A 19,893-nucleotide genomic window follows, 5' to 3' on the forward strand; every position below is an offset into this window, starting at 1 on the left:
AGTCGTGTTAGTTACATCACTTATAACTCAAGAACGGCAGAACAGATTTGGCTGAAAATTGGTAGGGAGGTAGCTTAGAGCCAGGATACGGACATAGGATACTTTTTATCTCTTTATGTCAAAATTTAATACAACTCATAAATACAAAAATTATATTTCAAATCATAAGCATTTGTTCAAAATTCATGTTTGTAGGAATCATTTCAATATTTCATTTCTTCAAAAAAAAAAAAAAACAATAAAAACAACCTTACATCTTCGTCTATATAAATATGTATGTATGTAAAAATGAATCGCCAAAATGTATGTACGCTCATAACTTTAATACGACTGAACGAAATTTGATAATTCTTTTTTTAAAATATTCGTTTAGGTTCAGGGATTATTCGAATAATTGCCGGAAAACCCCTAAAAACAGTCCTTTTCTTTTTCTCATACAAACGAATGAATGTTTGTTCGTTAGTAACGCTAAGAGAACGGCTGAACCAATATTGATGAAATTTTAAGAGGTTGTTCGTTGTGGATTAAGGAAGGTTTAGAAATAAAAACATCTTATACTTTTCATGAAAAGTCGGCAAATTGGATAATTCCAAAAAGTAACTTTTTTCCAAAAACATTTTTTTTCAATTTCTGTTTTGTTTTTCAATATTTTGATTTGGAAATTATTTGAATAGTTCAGTCTCGATCGCTTGCTTTTTTATTCCGGCTATTCAAGAGAAAAATTATTACTATTACGATTTACGATGCTTTACGACAGGTTGTGAATTGAACAATTGAAAATTATTCAGTGAAAACTTTACGTGTGAAAGATCCAGTATTATATGAAGTGGTGGAAAGCAATATGGTTCATGGACCTTGCGGACACTACAATCCCTTTTCGGTTTATATGTCTAACAATAAATGCACGAAACACTATCCGCTTGCTTTTCTTTCGGAATCGCAAACTGGAAATGATGGATATCCACTCCATCGTCGTAGCTCATCAGACGACCATACAACTTAGAGTAGTGAATATCGAAGCTGACAACATATCGTACTATATTCTCCACTGTTGTCTAATTCACATTCTAAACTCATATCAATGTTTAGTATTGCAGTTTGGTGTAATCTATAAAATACGTTTGTAAGTACGTCACCAAGGGAAGCAACATGGCGCTTAATGGTCTTAAACGATACGGTCCATACGTGAACTGCAATAAAGCGCTTTGTAGGATATTTACTTTTGCAATTCATGAACGGTTTCCGATTGTTGTGTGTCTCGCAGTTAATATGGAGATTGGCCAAAGAGTTTATTTCAGCCCAGAGAATACATTACAGCCGGTGGTAACACCGCCAACAACAAAACTAACATTGACGAGTTTTTTTCTCAACTTTCGTCAGTGATCCGCTTACGAGAACATTGCTCTATTCGAAATACGTTGATATTATACATGGGATGCATCATCGAAGAAATTGTTAAGACATTTTACATCGTATTCGCTAAAAATTGGAAATGTGTCAATTCCGGTTGATGCTTCCAGTGGTTTGAGATCAATTCCATCTGCCGTTTATCAATTCACGAAGGATGAACTCATCACAAATGTTCGAACATTGGCCAAATTATCGTAACTACAATTCCTTAAGTGCACGCACAATGTTAGCTGCCAAAAATACCGATTTTGTTGACTTAAACTGGAAGATTCAAAGTCAAATTCCGGTAGACTTGCGCTCATACAAATCGGCCGATCGTCTTTCCATTGAAGACGTCGCCGTGAATTATCCAGGAGTTTCTAAATTCTTTGGAGATGGAGATTGGTATGCCACCGCATCATTTGCGTCTCAAAGTTTGATCTGTCGTTATTATGTTTTGCAATCTGCAAGCGCCGAAACTATGTAATGGAACCCGACTGATGGTGACGCAGCTATCGAATACAAAGGGCTGAATGCTTGATTCAACGAATTTCTTTGAGTTCCAACGATTTGCCATTTCAGTTTCCAGCGAAAATTGCATTTGAGATGACACTCAACAGGACACAAGGATAGTCGCATAGTGTGTGCAATAAGTTTGGAAATTCTATGTTTTTCACACGGCTAGATATACGTGGCGTGCACACGAGTTGGAAAGCCATCTTTTCTGTACACCGGAACAGAAACCAAAAAATTTTGTTTATCAAGCTGCGTTACATTGAAAAAAAAAAAAATGAAATGATAAATTCAACTTTCTTTTCATTTCAAAACACATAATTTCACGCAGGACAACGGCTGCGGGGCCAGCTAGTAATTTTATAAGCACACAATTAAAAAAGTTCCTCATATTAATATAATAATTCGTAATTTTCTTATCTTAACCTCACTAATTCGAAAACCTCAACCATTCGTAAATTATTATTCGACCCTTGCGACTACGAATTACCGGGAGTCCACTGTGCTTCAAAAATGATTACCATTTTCTTGAAAACTGCTTATGCAGACGATTAAAATCTTTATACACGAAAAAATAAAGCTTCAACGGTTTGTGTTGTCAAATTATCTCAAAGTGTTTCTGATTAATTTCTGACCGTTATCGGCTACTTTGCTTGTGTATTGTATTTTCCTGCGTACTATCTACCCCTCTATTTGCATGCTCACTTCATAATAAACTTTATTGACATTAAACATATACCATACTTATGACAATATTCTTTTGGGAAATATTGTAAAATATCATATGATGTACGCAATTGCTGATGAACAGTGACATCTTTCGTTTGTGGCCTACTTTCTAATTAAAATAATGGAATCTGCAAACATCAATTTTTCACGAGTAATTCGTAAATTAAGTGTAAAATACTTATGTATACTTGTATAACTAAAACTCAACGCCTTCTGGTGCTCTTTCTCGAGTCTACAGCCGCACTTCAAATACTACCCCACCTAAATATAAACATAACTATTCACACCCATTACCAAATACTTAAATCGCCAAGCGGTTGCACTTGAGGCAAAAGCAAAGAACCATTGTTAGCAGTAGGTTGACTTCTAAACTCCTGCTTTTTGCAACCCTCGTGCTGCAAACTGGCAGCTCACAATTTTATGTTATATATACTCAGAACGTTTTGACATACGAGCGCTATTTGTGTTGCTTACAGCAAATTGAAATATGCATCTCAGCCAAAAACTAGAATTAAACCACAAACATTTTCGAACGAATATTTTTGTACAACATTCCACAGGAATTAACTCTGTAACAGTGCATCGATGAAATACATTCAGTTTTTGGTATTGAAGCTCCATCAAGAACCAGTGTTTATCGATAGTATGGTGAATTCAATCGAGATCGTAGATCACTCTTAAACTGATTTCGTGAATCAGTTTTTGTAACGGTTGCCAGTTTTTTTTTTTGAACAACAAGACTTATCACAACCATACTTCCAAAACAACGGAGAACAGTCAATATTGAATGGTATACAACCATCTGAAATCAGGAACACTAACAGCCGAAGACGGATCACTTTTCACCACGACAATGCAAACTTCTCTCTTATATAGAAAACATTTAGCACATCATGAAAGCGCGGATAACCAAGAAGAGACCAAAGACTTTGCCAGAACTTGACCGAATAATTGAAGACATTTGGTATAACGGTATACCGCCACAAATCTTACAGTCGTTGATTGCATTCCCGAACAAATGAAAACTGTGATAAAAAATTTCTCTATTATTATTACTAATTTATTAAAAGAAAATCGGATTTTTATTGTATCGCGTTTAGTTTTGAGGAAATATTTTGTTGCAGCTTTTTAATTTTGTTACGAATACTTATATAAATCAAGTTTCATGAAATTTTTATTTTTATAATTCTTTACTTTTAGATAAAATCAAATAATCACAAATTTCTAAGGTGTCCTCTTTGTTTTGTCCGCTACTGTATACTGTATATACTTTTACATACTATACATGTGTTTGAAACTATTTTCGAAGAACTTTTGCCACTCTGAGGCATCTCCAAACCTTGCGTTCTGAACGCATCAACCGCCTCTTCAGGTGTCGGAAAACGGTGACCTATTACTTTATCTTTTACGTACATCAGACCTATGCTAAGGATTAAATTGATGATTTAAGTACTCAGAAATTCAGGACTGTTCCCAGGCCAGTTAAGTAATAAAACACCCAATTATGCTAAATATTTTTTTGTCCTGACGGTACGTTTGACACACTCATTACTGAAACGTTCACCAACTCTTCTGCGAAAGTAGGGCATTCAGCCTAAACCGACGATGTTAATTTTGGACTCATCTGAAAATATGGCTTTGCTCAAATCTTCCTTGGTACAGGTTTTGTGCAGTTTCGTCCATAGGAGACGTTTTTATCGCATTTTTAGCATCAATAGTGGTTTCTTGGCTGGTCGACAGGCAGTTAGTCCGGCTTCTTGGAGACGCCGTCGTATTGTTCGCGTACTGATTTCGCTTCCAATTAGTGAACCTGTGATGTCAGAAATCTGCGATGCCAAACTTCAGTAATACTTTATTTCAGCCATGTGCAAAAATTTAATAAAGCTTTTTGATGAAAAATTTTTAACTTACTTGTATAATAAAGTTTGATTTGTTAACACTACATCAATTTAAAGTCACTACAAATAAGTGTCGCGTTGTTTCTTGTCCGCTACTGTATATAGTATAGATTTTAATAGAAAATATTTTGAAAAACAATAGAGCGAATTTTTATGATAAAATAATGTTTTTATTCTTTAATCCCGGAAAATAAAAGCAACAACGTAATGGATAAGTTTAAATAGCAGCTAGAATCTATAATGGTTTGATCTGAACAATATGTGCGGAGATTGTACCTATGATTAATGAAGACAGAACAAGGTCTACTCTACTCTTACGATTACCTTTTTGGATGTTTATTGTGGAAATCACTTCGTTAGACACCTTGAAAATATTAAGAGAATGTTTTAAGATGAGACAAAGCCTAAAACCATTATCAATTTTCTTTTCGCGAATGCACTGGATGTCATATGCCCACCTTGGATGAAGAGCTCTAGTTCCCTCGAAAAAGTACAGGAATCATAGCATATTTTGCACCACCTATCCATGAATTTACAGTATTGATCTCAACATAACAAATACATATATGCTCTGCGCCTCTTTGCATATACACTCCCGATGGTCTCGGCCCTTTGCGTTGCTAAAACCGAAAATTTTAGTAAAAATTTCTTACCACGTAGAATTTCAAACACCACCATATACTAAAAATGGGAAAAATAGCTGGACATGGAAAATTTTGAAATTCAAATTTGTAATCAGGATACCTGAAATTCCCCAGTTCTTAGCATGTCTGTTGCAAATTTTTCTTTCAGATTTGTTGAGTAGTGTAACTAATTGTGTGCAATAATTTTCATTATGTTGTCAAGCGTTTAAATTATAAAAGTGTTACAAAACAATTCAACATACATTTTTCAGCGATCCGAATGGATTACAATGAAATTGGTATCTTATAAGCTTATGTAATCTCAACAAACTATCTAAAATGGTCACATAGCTCTACTATGTCGCTCAGATTACTATTTCATTATTCTTACGGCCTAAATGGTCAAACTTGTCTGGAAATTTTTGGGCCATATCGTTATCAAGAGAGGCTACTTTACAGGCTTCCAAAAAAAGACTTTTTTCAAAGGGGAAAAAAGTTTGAGCATCGCTGGGTTAATTATATCGAAGAAGGATAAATGAAGAAAGAAATCATAGTTTTTCTAAAATTACTTTTCAAAGAGGTAAAGCTATGACCAATCGACAATAAGAATAATACCTGATGTGTTTATTGTATTGAATATACAAAAATACATAAAGCTTTATCGTATCGATATCATAACATAAGCTTCCCCGTTTGGAACTCCAACAACAATAAAACACCTTTGTTATATTTGATATTTCCTGTCCATAGCCACTACTGGCTTCTTAAGGCATCTGCTGTAGAAGCACCGACACTAATATGCCTCTGTTTGCTGTTCCGTTAAATTTTTCACGATATCACAAAAATAACACTCCTGAATGTCTCAGAAGAGCAATTTTGTAAAGAAAATTTGCGAAGATGTAAAGTCTTTGACATGGCAATTACATCAAAAGATCTGCGCATTGGCAATAAATTAATTAAGTATGTTTATATTGAATTAGTAAGAAACAATAACGTGACAAAAAAGTTTGTACGAATTAGAGTATATTTAAACACTCCTTGAGCAAGTTAATACCAGTATCAACGAAACTTATACACAAGTATGTGTATGAGAAACTGATACAGCCAGATCTGTCTTAAACAAATAAACAAGAGTATCAAACACATGATTTTGAACTCATACCACACCAATGCATGCAAGACATGCATACACATGCATACACAGGCATAGGCCGCACGATAAGCACTTGTTTACAACAAATAATACAATGAGACTTTAGACCTAAGCTACAAAACATGAATATGTTATCAACTTAACGAATAATATATAACCCATAGGATAATACGAAAACATGTTCATTTAAGTATGTGAATTTCTAGAATAAAGATCTTATTCTGCAAAAGTAAATATATATTTTTTTAACCATTCATAAGTATATGAATTAACTAGCACGAGAAAGTTAAAAAAAAATGAATTTAGTTAAGCAATTCTCAAATTAAGAGTAATCAATATCCACTTCGTATAGAGCTGAATTGAGTTTTCTTAGAAAAGATTGCTTGCTGATAAGCTGGCGCCTATATTGCTGCAATGACATATCAATACTTGAAAGGTACGCCTAAAACCATGTGCTTTCTTGTCACAAACAACACGCTGATACCTACAATTACTATTTTTTGGATATGTGCATATGTATTTATAGACGCATATTTTAAAAGCGGAAACATTTTAAACTTTTTTTGTGGGATGCAAATAATCCATTAAAAACCTAATTGAATTAACTTTTGTAATATTAATATTTTTTTTTTAGTTTGTAAAACTCACCGACCCGGTTTTATCTATTTTAGCCAATACCATATACTAGCCATATATTAATAATAAGTTCCCTGGGTTTTATAAAATACCACTACACATGCGTTCACCAAGCATATGGAGTAAAGTCACTCGGATGTTTTATGTTTGTTATATGGGGGCTAGGTCAAGTTTTTCGCTCAACTTTATTTATTTATTCACAAAAGATACACTGTTATTAGTTCAAACTAAATTATATTATGATAAAGTCCGAAAGCACCGAAAAACATATATTGAGGCTCAGAGAAGTATTAACACGATTCAATCCATTTTTCAACAAATATATATCTCACACAATGGACCGATATTTGCGGAAAAAAATTCAGTCATATTAGGTACTGGTGTCCAAATGTCGTACGTACCTAGGGGCTTGAACAGTTTTTGTTGGTTTTGATAACAAATTATGGTAATAAGGTGGCATGCGCTAAAAGTTCTATTGGGCAAAGTTTCATCTCGTTACATATTACTTCTTGCTTTGTACAGTGGAAAGGTGTGTATATTCAGCGCTAAATTAAATTATGTTTGTGAAAACATTGAGATATCACATAATGTGATACTGTAACAAGCTTTTATTCCAATTAAGTATATATAGTTAGAACTCTAACATTTTTTTTGAATGTTGTGTATAAACATCATATTTGTATACTGTAGAACTGCTGGATAATGTGGCACAAAAGCAACTTAAATGTTACCGCTATTTTTGTAATTATGATGAGAACACGTATTTTAGTTGTTAATTGAGCTGATCAGTAAACAAACTTGACAATGCAGTGCCAAAATAAGGAGAAAATTTTTTAAAAATTATTAAAGGATGAGCAATCTGTGCCAAAATAGCAACAAAATGCAAGTAAGCCACGGCAGCTCTTAAAGTGCTACATTTTGAAGCAAGTGAGTGGACGATATCTCGTTCATTAAAAAAATAATGATCTTAAAACATCAGAAAACAAAAAAAAACATATGTTGACAAAAGAAGATTAGGAGATGGTAAGTTTAACACAATTTATTTTTTAGTATGAAAATGTTTACTTGAATTTTTTATTTGCAAGTTAATATGGTCCGATGATCGAAAATTTGTGAAGTCATGTCGAGGCGCGGCTGGCAAAGTACTCTAATCCTCCTAAGGGGTTAAATGAGTTGTGGGAGCAGACTCAAGATATTTGGAACTCAATACTTAAAAAAAACTAAGGGTTCTTGGACACATATAAATTTAGGAATTTTTATGTATACGCGTGCAAAAACAGAAACATTGAGTTTTATTTATCTCTTATTTAAAAAGATTGCACTGTTATTAATTACCTTATTTAGTTACTTTAATAACTCGAATGTCAATAAAAAAAAGCTAATGGAGTCATAAAAATGGCTGTCATTTAGTAATACATCACTGTGGAAGAGATTCCTCAAGTATATTCGAACACATGTTTTTCACGAATTTTTTGAAAAAAATTTTGATTTTTTTATTTTACATATTAACCGATATTACGGTATAAAGCCAACTGAAAGCTTTATATCTATATTGGCTATATGGATGTCAAAGAAATATTTTTATTGGCATTATGATATCTTACATTACATACTCGTTACTTATTGTCAGTGTAATAGCTAGTGATATAAGTAACTTAAAGTTATTAGGTTGTGAACCCACGCCCACTTTTTAACAATTTTCAAACCATATATGTCTGATATGTCTCTCAGCACTACGGTTTGTTGCACCAAATTACGATTTTATATTATGATTTCGAGTTTAGATATGACATTTTATATGTTTTCGAAGCTATTTGTGGTCCTGATTTGCTCATCTACCAACCATTTGTGAAGTCATGTCGAGGCGCGGCTGGGAAAGTACTCTAATCCTCCTAAGGGGTTAAATGAGTTGTGGGAGCAGACTCAAGATATTTGGAATGTCTGTCGGATGACAGACTGCCATCCGGATTTCACACGCTCATCATTTTGTACATTTGTATATACACATGGTATATATTTCTACCTGCCATGATTAGTTTTACGAAAATTATATCTCACTCTGCAACAAGATGTGACGAGACGGACCACCACAGCACAGACATGATAATGCTTCGGTTAGATTGAATAGAAAGAGCTTGCGAACTTTCTATTTTTTTCTACGAAAACTTGTCGAAAAAAGGGCAAAATCGATCTTTATGTTCAAACCGCCGCCATTTTGTCAGATTTCAAAAAAAACTTAGATTACGAACCTTTTTGAAATTTTTGTTTTAGATCTTTCGCAAAATTGTCTACAACTGTGTTTCCTGCAATACCTGTATGCCTCGGAAACCAAATAGCCTAAATTTAATTCGCTGTCCACATTTAGTTTCCAGACACATTCCCGTACCATATGCGATTTGACCGTGTATGAATCACCATCAGTTAGCTTGGCTGCCACTGAGAATTATTATATATTGTCTACCTATCTATTCAATAGCTTACCTTACTAAGAACGATCCAAATGAACGATTTTCTTGTAAACCATATCGTTTGTGCATTTAATTCAAAACTTTTTATAAGGCATAATAATTATAAGTTACATCAACAAATGCTTGCTAACAAGCTAGTGGATAGCAAATATAACTGTTGTCAGATTGCGGAAGTGTTAATTTGACGTTAAGTAAAGCTTATTTTGCATAAGAAATTATATTTGCGCTAGTTATTATTTAGTAATAGCGAAATGTTTGAATAATAACTTCCTGTGCTTACGTAGACCATAGAACATGTTTACCAATGCGAAATATTTTTTGGTAAGTATTCACGGAAATTGTGAAATACGCGCTGTTCTGCTGGGCGTAGCGAAGAATATAGTTGCAAGCGAATTTAAAAAAGCTTTTGAAAAAGTATTCTGGAAGTTGACGGCTTACTACATAACTCAATTAAGGAAGAGAAACTGCTCTACTTCAGTATATGCATAAAATAATACACCAATCATAAATATGTAAATAATATATTTTTATTTTTAGATTTAATAGATATTTTACATATCAAAGTCAATTTGGCTTCAAATATACACCAAAATAATAATGCATAATACAGATAATACTGCTGATATATTGCTATGAATAAGTGAACTTAATACAATCAGGTGCATAAGCTTCTAAAACTAAACATTGTCCAAAACGAAATATAAATGTTAACAATTAAAAAATATTTGATAATAAAAAAAGCTATTAAAATATACTTCAGTCTATCATCTCAAAGTGCCAAGCGAAAGAGATCAGCGAGAAAATAAGTTAGCCACAAGCAGGAGCCACCAAATTTATCGCAATGCTCCCTCATTCTCTTTGCAGCTTCCACTCATTTCCTCCTCAACCGAATAAGTTTGGCACAAATAACTTCTTGCGCTTGCCATCGGTACGCTTGTTCTTAGCAGCATTCGGCGTTGCGCTATTAACGCTAGAGGACACGGTATCCACGCGTCTATTTGCGTACAGGAGGGACTCAGGTATAGCGGTTATATAACCGTCCTCGACGTAGTAGTAGCCACGACGCAAGCGACTCAGATGATAGTCGGTAATCGGTTGTTGGTAGGGTACTATGTAGTCGTGCTCAATCGCATCCACATAGCCATCTAAGTATGTTACAGTAGGCTTGGCATCCGCAACGGTAATGTAATTGCCGACGCAAATGAGCAGTAAAGTGAGGCAGGCTCGTGCGTAGAATATCTGAAATGATGAAGATGAAGTGAAGTTGCATTAATGTGATTGTGGTATTTGCTTTCAGCGTACACATTTATCGATTTATTTCCTCTTTTATTTATGTTTCTTAAAATAAATATTCAGATTTTTTCTATTTAAATCAATATTATTATTTAAACAATTATTTTATCCTTCCAACTCAGCAATTATATTATTAAATACTTATAGTATTTTATTAAAAGAATATTTGGATTTAACATTTTTTTAATAAATTAAATTCTACATTATTATATGTAAGGATTTTTAGAGTGTCAGCGCTTTAAAGAATTCAACACAAATTTAAAAAATTAAGCGAATGAAAATTTCTTGGTTTCACACAAAAAGTATAAACTGTTTTGCATCCTTCATTTTATTATTAAATCATAACATTATTTTTGTCATTATATAACACTCAAATATTTATTTTCCAAGAACTTTGTGGCATTTAGTCCAACTTTCAACTCACTTTAAAATTCATGTTGGAAATATAGTACAATTCTGGAAATGACGTTCTTAATACACAAGGATTTCACTGTTAAATTTCGGAATTTCAAATCAAAAGTTAGTATCACTTCGCAATTTCGCAGAGTTCTAGAGTTCTAGAATTATTTGTATTTCGCCGAGTTTGATGTGCTTTGATAGTCAAATGCGTTCTGATTAATAGTCCACCAACGCATATTTTCTTTATATACCCATTAGCATAGCCGTGTACGCCCGAGTAAAGTACTCATAAACAAACGAAAGCAAAAGCCAATTACCGCCATGCCATTTCTATGTACGTATGTATGTGCGTATGTAAGGCCCATTAAGTAAGTATTTATTCGCGTATTGCTGTGAAGTGTTAGCAATTCCTTTTTCCTACAATTATTTACGTTGTTGTTGCGGCTGCTCAAATGCCGTTGCCGTATTTATTCTAAATGAGAGCAAAATATGTGAACGCCCGCCACCCAACATGACCGCAAGCAGGTACACTCCGACTGGAGCCCATTAATGAGCATTGAAATGTTTGCATTGTATATCATACATATGTATGTATGTATGTATGTGTGCTACAGTTCATATTGGAATCTAACTTCATTTTTGTTTACGACAATTTCAAAAGTGAGGTTAGGATGTGCATTACACTCATAACAGCTATTAGTTGTTTACCAAAATTGTGTTTATTATTATCATTATTATTTTTTTTTTTTTTGTTGTAATAAGCAATTACTAAGCGCAAATTGCTGGCGAAAATATAAATAAATACGAATAGTCACAGTGAAATTCGGAGGAAGCGCAGATTACTCAGGCCAGCAACGACCTTGCGCGGCAGCACTTGAGTAAATACATAATATTAGTCTGCCGGCATGTTTATTCAAAAAATAATTTTTGTTAGCTAATGTTTTCTGGCTCTGATTGTTTGTCAACGGAAAATTTGTCAAGCAGCAAATTCATCATTGCTCTAATTTAATTAATGCCTCAACGCGTCACCAAAGCTACTAATTAATATGGGAAAGTTCCTTTCCTCTTTGTTTTTGTTTCGATTAGGAAATACGCTAAACAAATAAATGCATAGTAACTTTAAAAGTTAAGTAAAAGCAGTTAGCTTTGCAAAAATTTCATTCAAATTTTTATTGTTGTGAAAAAGTTCCATTGGGAACATACATATGTATATGTACGACATTCATAAACTGATTCATGATATAAAAGCAAGCCATTGACTGAAAATTAGATTATGAGCTTTTGAAAATTTCTACCCAATAACAAAGAGTATATTATGAGTTAGTTGGTTACGAAATGCATTCAAACCATCATTAGGCTCATTGTTTGCTTCCAAATGAAACTCCACAAAAAATCTTCAAACCGGCGAACTTGATAAAATTTCTCAAATTTTAATTTTCATTCTCAACCGGCTGAGGGCAGAGTTTGCGCAAATTCCCAGATCTATCCACTTTAAGAATATTTCAGGCTCCAATAATCTTACTCCAAATGTGAAAATTATGCTTATTAACGTATCACTTAACCAAAGGACTCATTCGGGTCTTCTTCGTTACTTAATAGCACCAAAAGCGTATTCGTTGCGCACTCTACTACATCCCTGCTGTGCGATTATTTTTTTTTAAGTAGGGGAAAGCATCGAAGCCGGGCGCGGAACTTCAATCCGCTAAATCTAAGTTACTCCCAACTCTAAACTCTGCCACGGAACCACCTAATTATTTATTACTTCGTGGGAGTGACGAAACCTTTAAGTCTCCTCTATGGCACGGGCTGACGGACATGTATGTCTCAGTTGTGTCATGATTAAGGCTGCTGCTTCGCTGACAGCTTTCCAGTTCTCAGTGGACTGACACATGAGTGTCGTCAAATTTTCCACCGTAAAACTACCACTGACTATAGTTTTGAAATTTTCCTTTGTACTTAAAAAGCGAAGGCATTAAAAGAATACATGCTTAGTTTCTTCAAAGCGCATATTGTAGGCGCATATAAACTAATCCTTCTCATTACCTTTTCGAGTAAAAATCGTCGGTAGCTCACGCAGTCTTTTTTTGCCATCTTTCTTGATCAGGCGTTTAGGATTTTATTCGCTTCAACTCCAATGTATACTAGGTGAGTTGAGTTTAGACTCTATTATTACTCCCAGATACTTTAGTTTTTTTCTGTGAATGAATCTCAAATTCCTAGTTCAATATGCTAAAATAGGGGCTAACTTAAAAAACTTGGTTAATTTATCTCACTAAAATACAGCAGGCCAGTAATAATGCGACCACTTTATAAACATATTTTTCATATATTAATATAATAATTATATTTTGGATTCACGGTGCAAAAAGTGATATTTTCGTTTTCCCAAGCGTTGGTAGCGTTAATTGGAAAAATCTTGTAATTACAGTACATGGCTTTGTTATGGCTGATTATTATTCAATACTTGCTCCAATCTCATGCGTTGTTTGTTATAGCCGACATCTTTGATTACAATCGCAACTAAAATTCCGGATATTTTACAGGAAGCGATAAGTAAGTTGGAGCTTCCTGAAAAAAATCTTTTGTTGACATTAAGTGTTTTCTTGATATGTTGGCCGAAATATTCATTGTTGTATTGACGTCTGATGGATGTAACAACCCATCTTAAATAACAATAAGTTTTCTTGTTTTCATTGAGTACAAAATCCTATGTTTCGGCTCATAGTCTTCCTTTAGTATCCAATCATAGTTATTTTTGTGTAAAGCATAGTTCAAGTTTTCTGTGAAGTTCCGGAAACCCCTAAATTAATGAACAGAGAAGCACACATAAACATGAACCTTTTGGCGATGTCTAACAATCCTTTGAATAAATGTTTGTAATTTCTTCGCCAAACACGTCTCAAGGTTTACTGTATGTCTCTGTAAATATTATGGTGTTCAATCATGGTGACGCTTGCCTACAATTAATCCAACCTTTTTCAATGTGTGTAAAATAGGAATTTCATGTTAATACCGCTGCATTTTTTGTTGATTCCAGATCTCGAAAGTCTGCGCCATATTGTATTTTTAGTTTCTCTCAGACTAAGCAGTCGTTTTAGATGACACGCGATTCCTCCCTCTTCCTGGCATATTATTTACATTTCTAGTTTCTCCATAATAGTCAGACAATTCATTCATAAATCCACAACTTTAGGATGCTTCGTTAGAAAGCCTACCTCAACACATGCTCATTATAATTCATTTTCATTAATAGGTGAGTTCAAAAGTCCCCATTTTAAAGAGGAAAAATATAGTTAAAGCAAATTCTTTGTTGATGACGAGTTTCCGGACACCGCCACAGAAAAATCAACCATCAAGGAATGGTATGCTGAGTTTTGACATGGTGAAATGCGCACAAAAGAGGGTGTACGCAATGGACACCCAAAAGAAGTTGTTACCGACGAAAACATCAAACCACAAAACGATATGATACAAAGGATGATACAAGTCACCATCATTGCACTCCAGTACAATCGACAGTCATCCGAGTGTACACGATGAACCCGCTCCAAAGCGAGGAAAAATGCAACGGGTGGATGGCATGGTGTAATTTTTATTGACTACCTTAAAAAGGAAAGATCATCACAGCAACTATTACATAGCGTTATTGGACCATTTGAAGGATGAAATCTCCGACAAATGGCCGCATATAATGAACAAGAAATTGCGGTTTTGTCAATACACCGTGTCATAATACAGAGAATCCTTGTGTTTAACGTGAGTACCTACTGTCGACAGCATACCTCACGGTGCTTTCTATTGCTAAACGCATTTTGCGCTTATACCTTGGTTCCAATTGGTTCGGGTGGATAGGGACGCCCTTAGCACATTGGTCGGGTTCGAGGCCCATCTAAAACCTCTGCCCTACTTTGGGTTCGGCACCCGGCCACAGTGCGACTCCACACTGTCCTACCTGCATTTAGATTTAAACCGCAGCCACAAAGGGCCAAACCCAATGCGCAGATTGGAGTTACCTCCAAGGTCTAAATGCTCCCCGTGGTACCAGGTTATATTCTTTGGTCTGACATTGTAGCTTTTGCTACTACCAGTTGAGTCCCCATAAACTCAATAATACAGTGAAAGGGATGGCAAAACCTGTTATTTCATGTTGTGACATATTAAGAAGATAAAAAAACCTGATAAAAATAAAACCGTTTTCCGCGAATTGAACTCGCAAAGGAAAACCGTTATTTCTTGAACGCACTGTATAATATATGGTAGACAGTCAATCAGAAGTTGGAAAATCCATATATTAAGTGCCTACATGGAAGTTGAGGGAAGTACTGCACCGATTTTATTCAGTTTTAATAGCAATCCAGAGTATCAAAAATTAGTGAATACCATTATTTTCATTTTCATACGGTAACATGAGGATGTCAAGGGAAACTTACATTTATACGAAATTTTAATCCAATTGCTTCTATAGTGGCTGAGATATGAGCTATCATAAACAGTATCAAAAACAGTATAAGCATATAAACCTATACCATTGATGAGTTTTTTTTACAAACGACCTTTAGGAGAAAGCTCTTATACGGAAATTCCTCAATATTTACTAATAATTTGTATAATTTATTATTTATAAATGTATGTGCGTACTATATTGTTGTAGCAGCATAAAATATTCCTTTGCTGTGTCAACAAATTTTAACCGGTTTTCGTCCGTTTGGTAAGCTGTAAATATTTATCTTTCTGAAGCAAGTTCGCTGCTTAAGTCTTTTGTTTGCTCTTATCAAAATTGGCTTAACTCGCTTGAACTCATATCAAAACCACCTTTTAAAAAAGTAAAACGTGACTTTTAGTAAAAGCTTTTGGAATGCAAAATATTTCCATACCACCTATCCACTCCCCTTCCCTCTTTGTTCGCAACACTTACCACTGGTGCTGTTGAACTGTACAAAACAGTGAAAAGTAAGCGCGCTTAGCGTGAAAGTGTTAAACTGCTGTGAAAACAATAACATTTGGTGCAGCAATACAAACAGCGCAAAAATCCAAACTAAAGAATTAAAGACCTTTAGGCGCAAAATTCTTTATAGAGAGAGTGGAGTAAAAGAAGGAGAAAATGGCAAGAGTTAATAAAAGATCTTTCGCCACAAAACAATCAATTGCATAGTAAAAATATTTGCGAAATTTAATGAGTAATAAATCTGCAGAAATCATGTCAATTTGTTTACTTATTTTGTTTGGACTTTTAATTTTCGCTTAAAGTTGTTGTTAATACATATGTACTCATTCATGCCTGCGAGGCGTGAAAAATGTTATTTCAATAATTTACATACACAGTCACATACATATAACTAAAGGCACAACCCAGCAGTATTTCGTAGCAGGAAAATAGCACTTCTTTCACAATGCGTGTTCAAAGAGATGTGGTTAGTTTAGATTCCCTTCAAGATAGCGATGGCAAAAGCGAGATGTCATAGTCAAGGATTTGGATCATATTATTTATTTATAGGGATATGCATGTGATTCAATATATACTAAAATTTAGAGGTTCCCAAATATCGTTTTTTCTTATTCAACCTCACTGGCGACACGCTCATTACGTAGACTGCATATTATCAAATTGTAAGCGGGGCCTTTCAATCAATAGATTGAGGTAAACCTTACTTCTGTGTTATTTAGTAATTTATACAAGAGCAATATTTTGAACTATTTATTATGTGATCAGATTTGATCAGACTAAAAAAACAAAATTTTCATGTATTTAAATACAAGTCTTTATTATCGCCTTTAAATTAGGTTATTTCTTGATCTTATTTTCCAAATACTTGTTATAAGTCCCGCTCTGGAACCTGACTCTGAATGTATGCACTGGACTCATGGCGTGCTTCCTGAAGCCCTTTTTTCTGCTTCTAGAATAGAAAAAAGGGTCAAGGGGAGCCAAATTTATCGAATACAGCGTCTGAGCGATTCTCGTTTCGTTTTTGGACAGAAAGTTAGCCGCAATTATGCCAGAATGTGGGGGCGTATTATGGTGAGGAAAATTCTATGAATATTCTGCCCGCAAACTCGTTCCTTTACTTAGACTTTCCTGACGCCTAAGAACGGTCAAGTAGTATTCCTTATTGATTGTTTGACCCTGTGGACGAATTCATGACGATAATTTTTATTTTTCGATTTCGGCTCATTTTGTTAGAGCGCTTTTCGCTAGATTGTTGGGCACATTGTCTTCCGTGTAGATGAGTTTGATGAAATTAGGGTCTTCAGCAAAGCGTCTAGCATCTCTACGAACTCTGCTCGTCGTTATTTTTGCAAAATATGCAGGTCTTTTGGTACGAGTCAGCATTTAAACGCTTCCTACCCAAAGCATTAACAAAATGTGCCCTTTTGTGAATTCTAGAACTGAAAAATTAAATAAATATCAGATAATATTAAATTGAAAAGTGCAAGGGATTGAAATCTGGTGAGATCCAATTTTCTAAATACAAATACAAATGTATATTATTCACCTTATCCAGACGTCCTGAAGAGTTTTTTTCAGAAAGAACCCCGATAAGATAATTAGGCATACACTGAATCAGCATCGTTTTATAAAATAAAATATGTTTTAGAAATCTGTCTTTTCAACAAAATTTAGTTTCATCAACATTATTTTCAAAGTCAAATGTCCCTTTATTCTTTAAAGTTATTGTTCTCAGCATCGGCTGTATTTAATATACGACTATTATCTTTTGACTTGCTTCTTTTAAGTTTGATAGCGCTGTTTTAAATATTTACCTAATTCAGAATAAATTGCCAGGGAGATTTTAATACAGAAATCTATACTTTTTTGGTCACCCTTTCCTCACATTCCACTGAGATAAGCTGATAAAAAGTTACGACCTCTCTATTTACTTACCAATTTTCTCAACATGGCACAGTCTTTTTTCAGACACAGCTATTTTCACGCACTTATTTAAATTTTAGAATAAATATAAATAATTTGCTATTTATTATCATTTTATTATTAATATAATATTTACATTTAATCGTCTGGGCTAGCTTTGCAAAAATTTCCATCCATAAAACGAGTCCATTGTGTAGATTTGCTTCATTCAGCGTGTGAATATTAGTTTTTTCTACGTTTCTACGTGCTTCTAGACAGCGCTTTTGAGCGCTTTTTCGCCGAGTCTATTCCTAAGTATTTTCATTATTACTATGCGGGAATATAAAATGTTCTTTTTTTATTCTAATAAAGTATTTAGTTGTGATTGATATTGTTTATCGTCCGCGCCTAGTATTGGCTACCGTCTGCTGCTATCGTAAATTTGTTGTAAATAAACGATTCTACAAAGTGCAAATCATTTTAAAACAGCAACAACGCACTGCGGCTTCACATATTTATTGATGAGCTACTAAGTACTTTCATTGTGCGTTAAATTTGTGAATTGGTAGGGATATTCACTGTATGCTTGTGAGAAATTTTTTCACTCGCTAACCGAGTTGTCAAGTCATTTCGATTGCCTCGCAAAAGTTAATAAATTTCGGTATTAGCCATCTAACTAATCGTTTTTATACTCTCGCAGCATGTTGTTTCAGAATACAATAGTTTCGTTCACCTAACGGTTGTTTCTATCACCTAACACCAATGAAGTTAGATATGAAGTTACATTTATTAATTATCAATTAATTTTAGTATTCCTTAATACCCTCTTAAACTCTTATAATAAGCACACACACTCTCCATATAACGGTTATATTGAAAACTACAAAAAATGTGATAGCTCACTGAGGTATCAACCAAGATAATGGGGAAGTGCTGGCATGACTGAAGCCCTATATTTCAGGAAGTATTTGGACGATTTCAACCATTTGTGTAGGGTTACCCAAATATTCCTATTATACATTGACAGTGAGCCTACTTCCTATATAACATCCATCTGGTTTTCACCTTTCTGTATAGCGATGACCAATGAAGTTATCATAATAAAATTTTGCACAAAGTGCTTTCAATGTATTTTATCTTACATCCAAAAATCGTCGAAATCGAACCATAACTTTTCAAGCACACTGACATCAGATATGTGAACCCCAGTGCATACACTGTGAGGTATAATATTTCCAGTTGACTTTATACCGCATCTATCGGCCAATGTGTACTTAAAAAATCTCAATGAAATTCAGAAGGAATCTATTTCTAAAAACAGCGTATCCTCTTGCCTAAAATGCACGAAATCAGGGGAATACTTCCTCTAGACACCGTATACAAAACATACGGATTTCCAAATATCCGCTTTCATTTTACATCTTATACATTGTGACGAAATTCCCCGGATTAGTAGCCTTTCCAAAAAATTTATTTTGTTAAGCTAGTAGAACTGTCTTTACATACTATGCAAATATGAGCGCAATCTGTCAACCAGTTTGTTTGCAGCAGCATTGTGATTTTTACAAATCGAACAAAGGATTTATCTCAAATTGTCTTTTTGTAACCAAATTTCGTATGCACCAGTCGTTGCAAATGTAGGAAAAGGCCTACAGTGACTCAATTTTATCATAAACTCAAACCAACCTTCGACCTAGTCAACTGATGAAAATATTAAAAAAGTGAAGGACATGGTGCTTGAAAATCGTCTGGCAAGTGTAAGGGATATGGCAAAAGACCGATAAAGCTGAATTTTTTTCACAGAGCGTGCCGTAAACAGATCTTTTTGAACATTCTTGATCAAGCGAATTACGAAAAGTATTTCGAGGACTGGAAAAATCGTTGGCGTTAGTGCATTACTTCTGGTGGAGAATCTTTTTCTTTATTGACGTAGACATCATTTGCG

General features: G+C 34.3%; 1 protein-coding gene across 1 annotated transcript; it reads right to left on the reverse strand.

Moving 5' to 3' along the window:
• Positions 1 to 9,914: 9,914 nt before the first annotated feature.
• LOC105223061 (uncharacterized) lies at positions 9,915 to 11,515 on the reverse strand. The gene is made up of 2 exons (XM_011200665.4): positions 11,127 to 11,515; positions 9,915 to 10,648 (listed from the first exon to the last, which is right to left on the reverse strand). The coding sequence occupies exons 1-2, from the start codon at positions 11,136 to 11,138 to the stop codon at positions 10,292 to 10,294; spliced, it is 369 nt and encodes a 122-aa protein (XP_011198967.1). The 5' UTR covers positions 11,139 to 11,515; the 3' UTR covers positions 9,915 to 10,291.
• Between the last annotated feature and the right edge of the window lie 8,378 nt (positions 11,516 to 19,893).

The sequence above is a fragment of the Bactrocera dorsalis genome, chromosome 3 (assembly GCF_023373825.1).
Source record: "Bactrocera dorsalis isolate Fly_Bdor chromosome 3, ASM2337382v1, whole genome shotgun sequence".
Classification (NCBI taxonomy): Eukaryota; Metazoa; Arthropoda; class Insecta; order Diptera; family Tephritidae; genus Bactrocera; species Bactrocera dorsalis.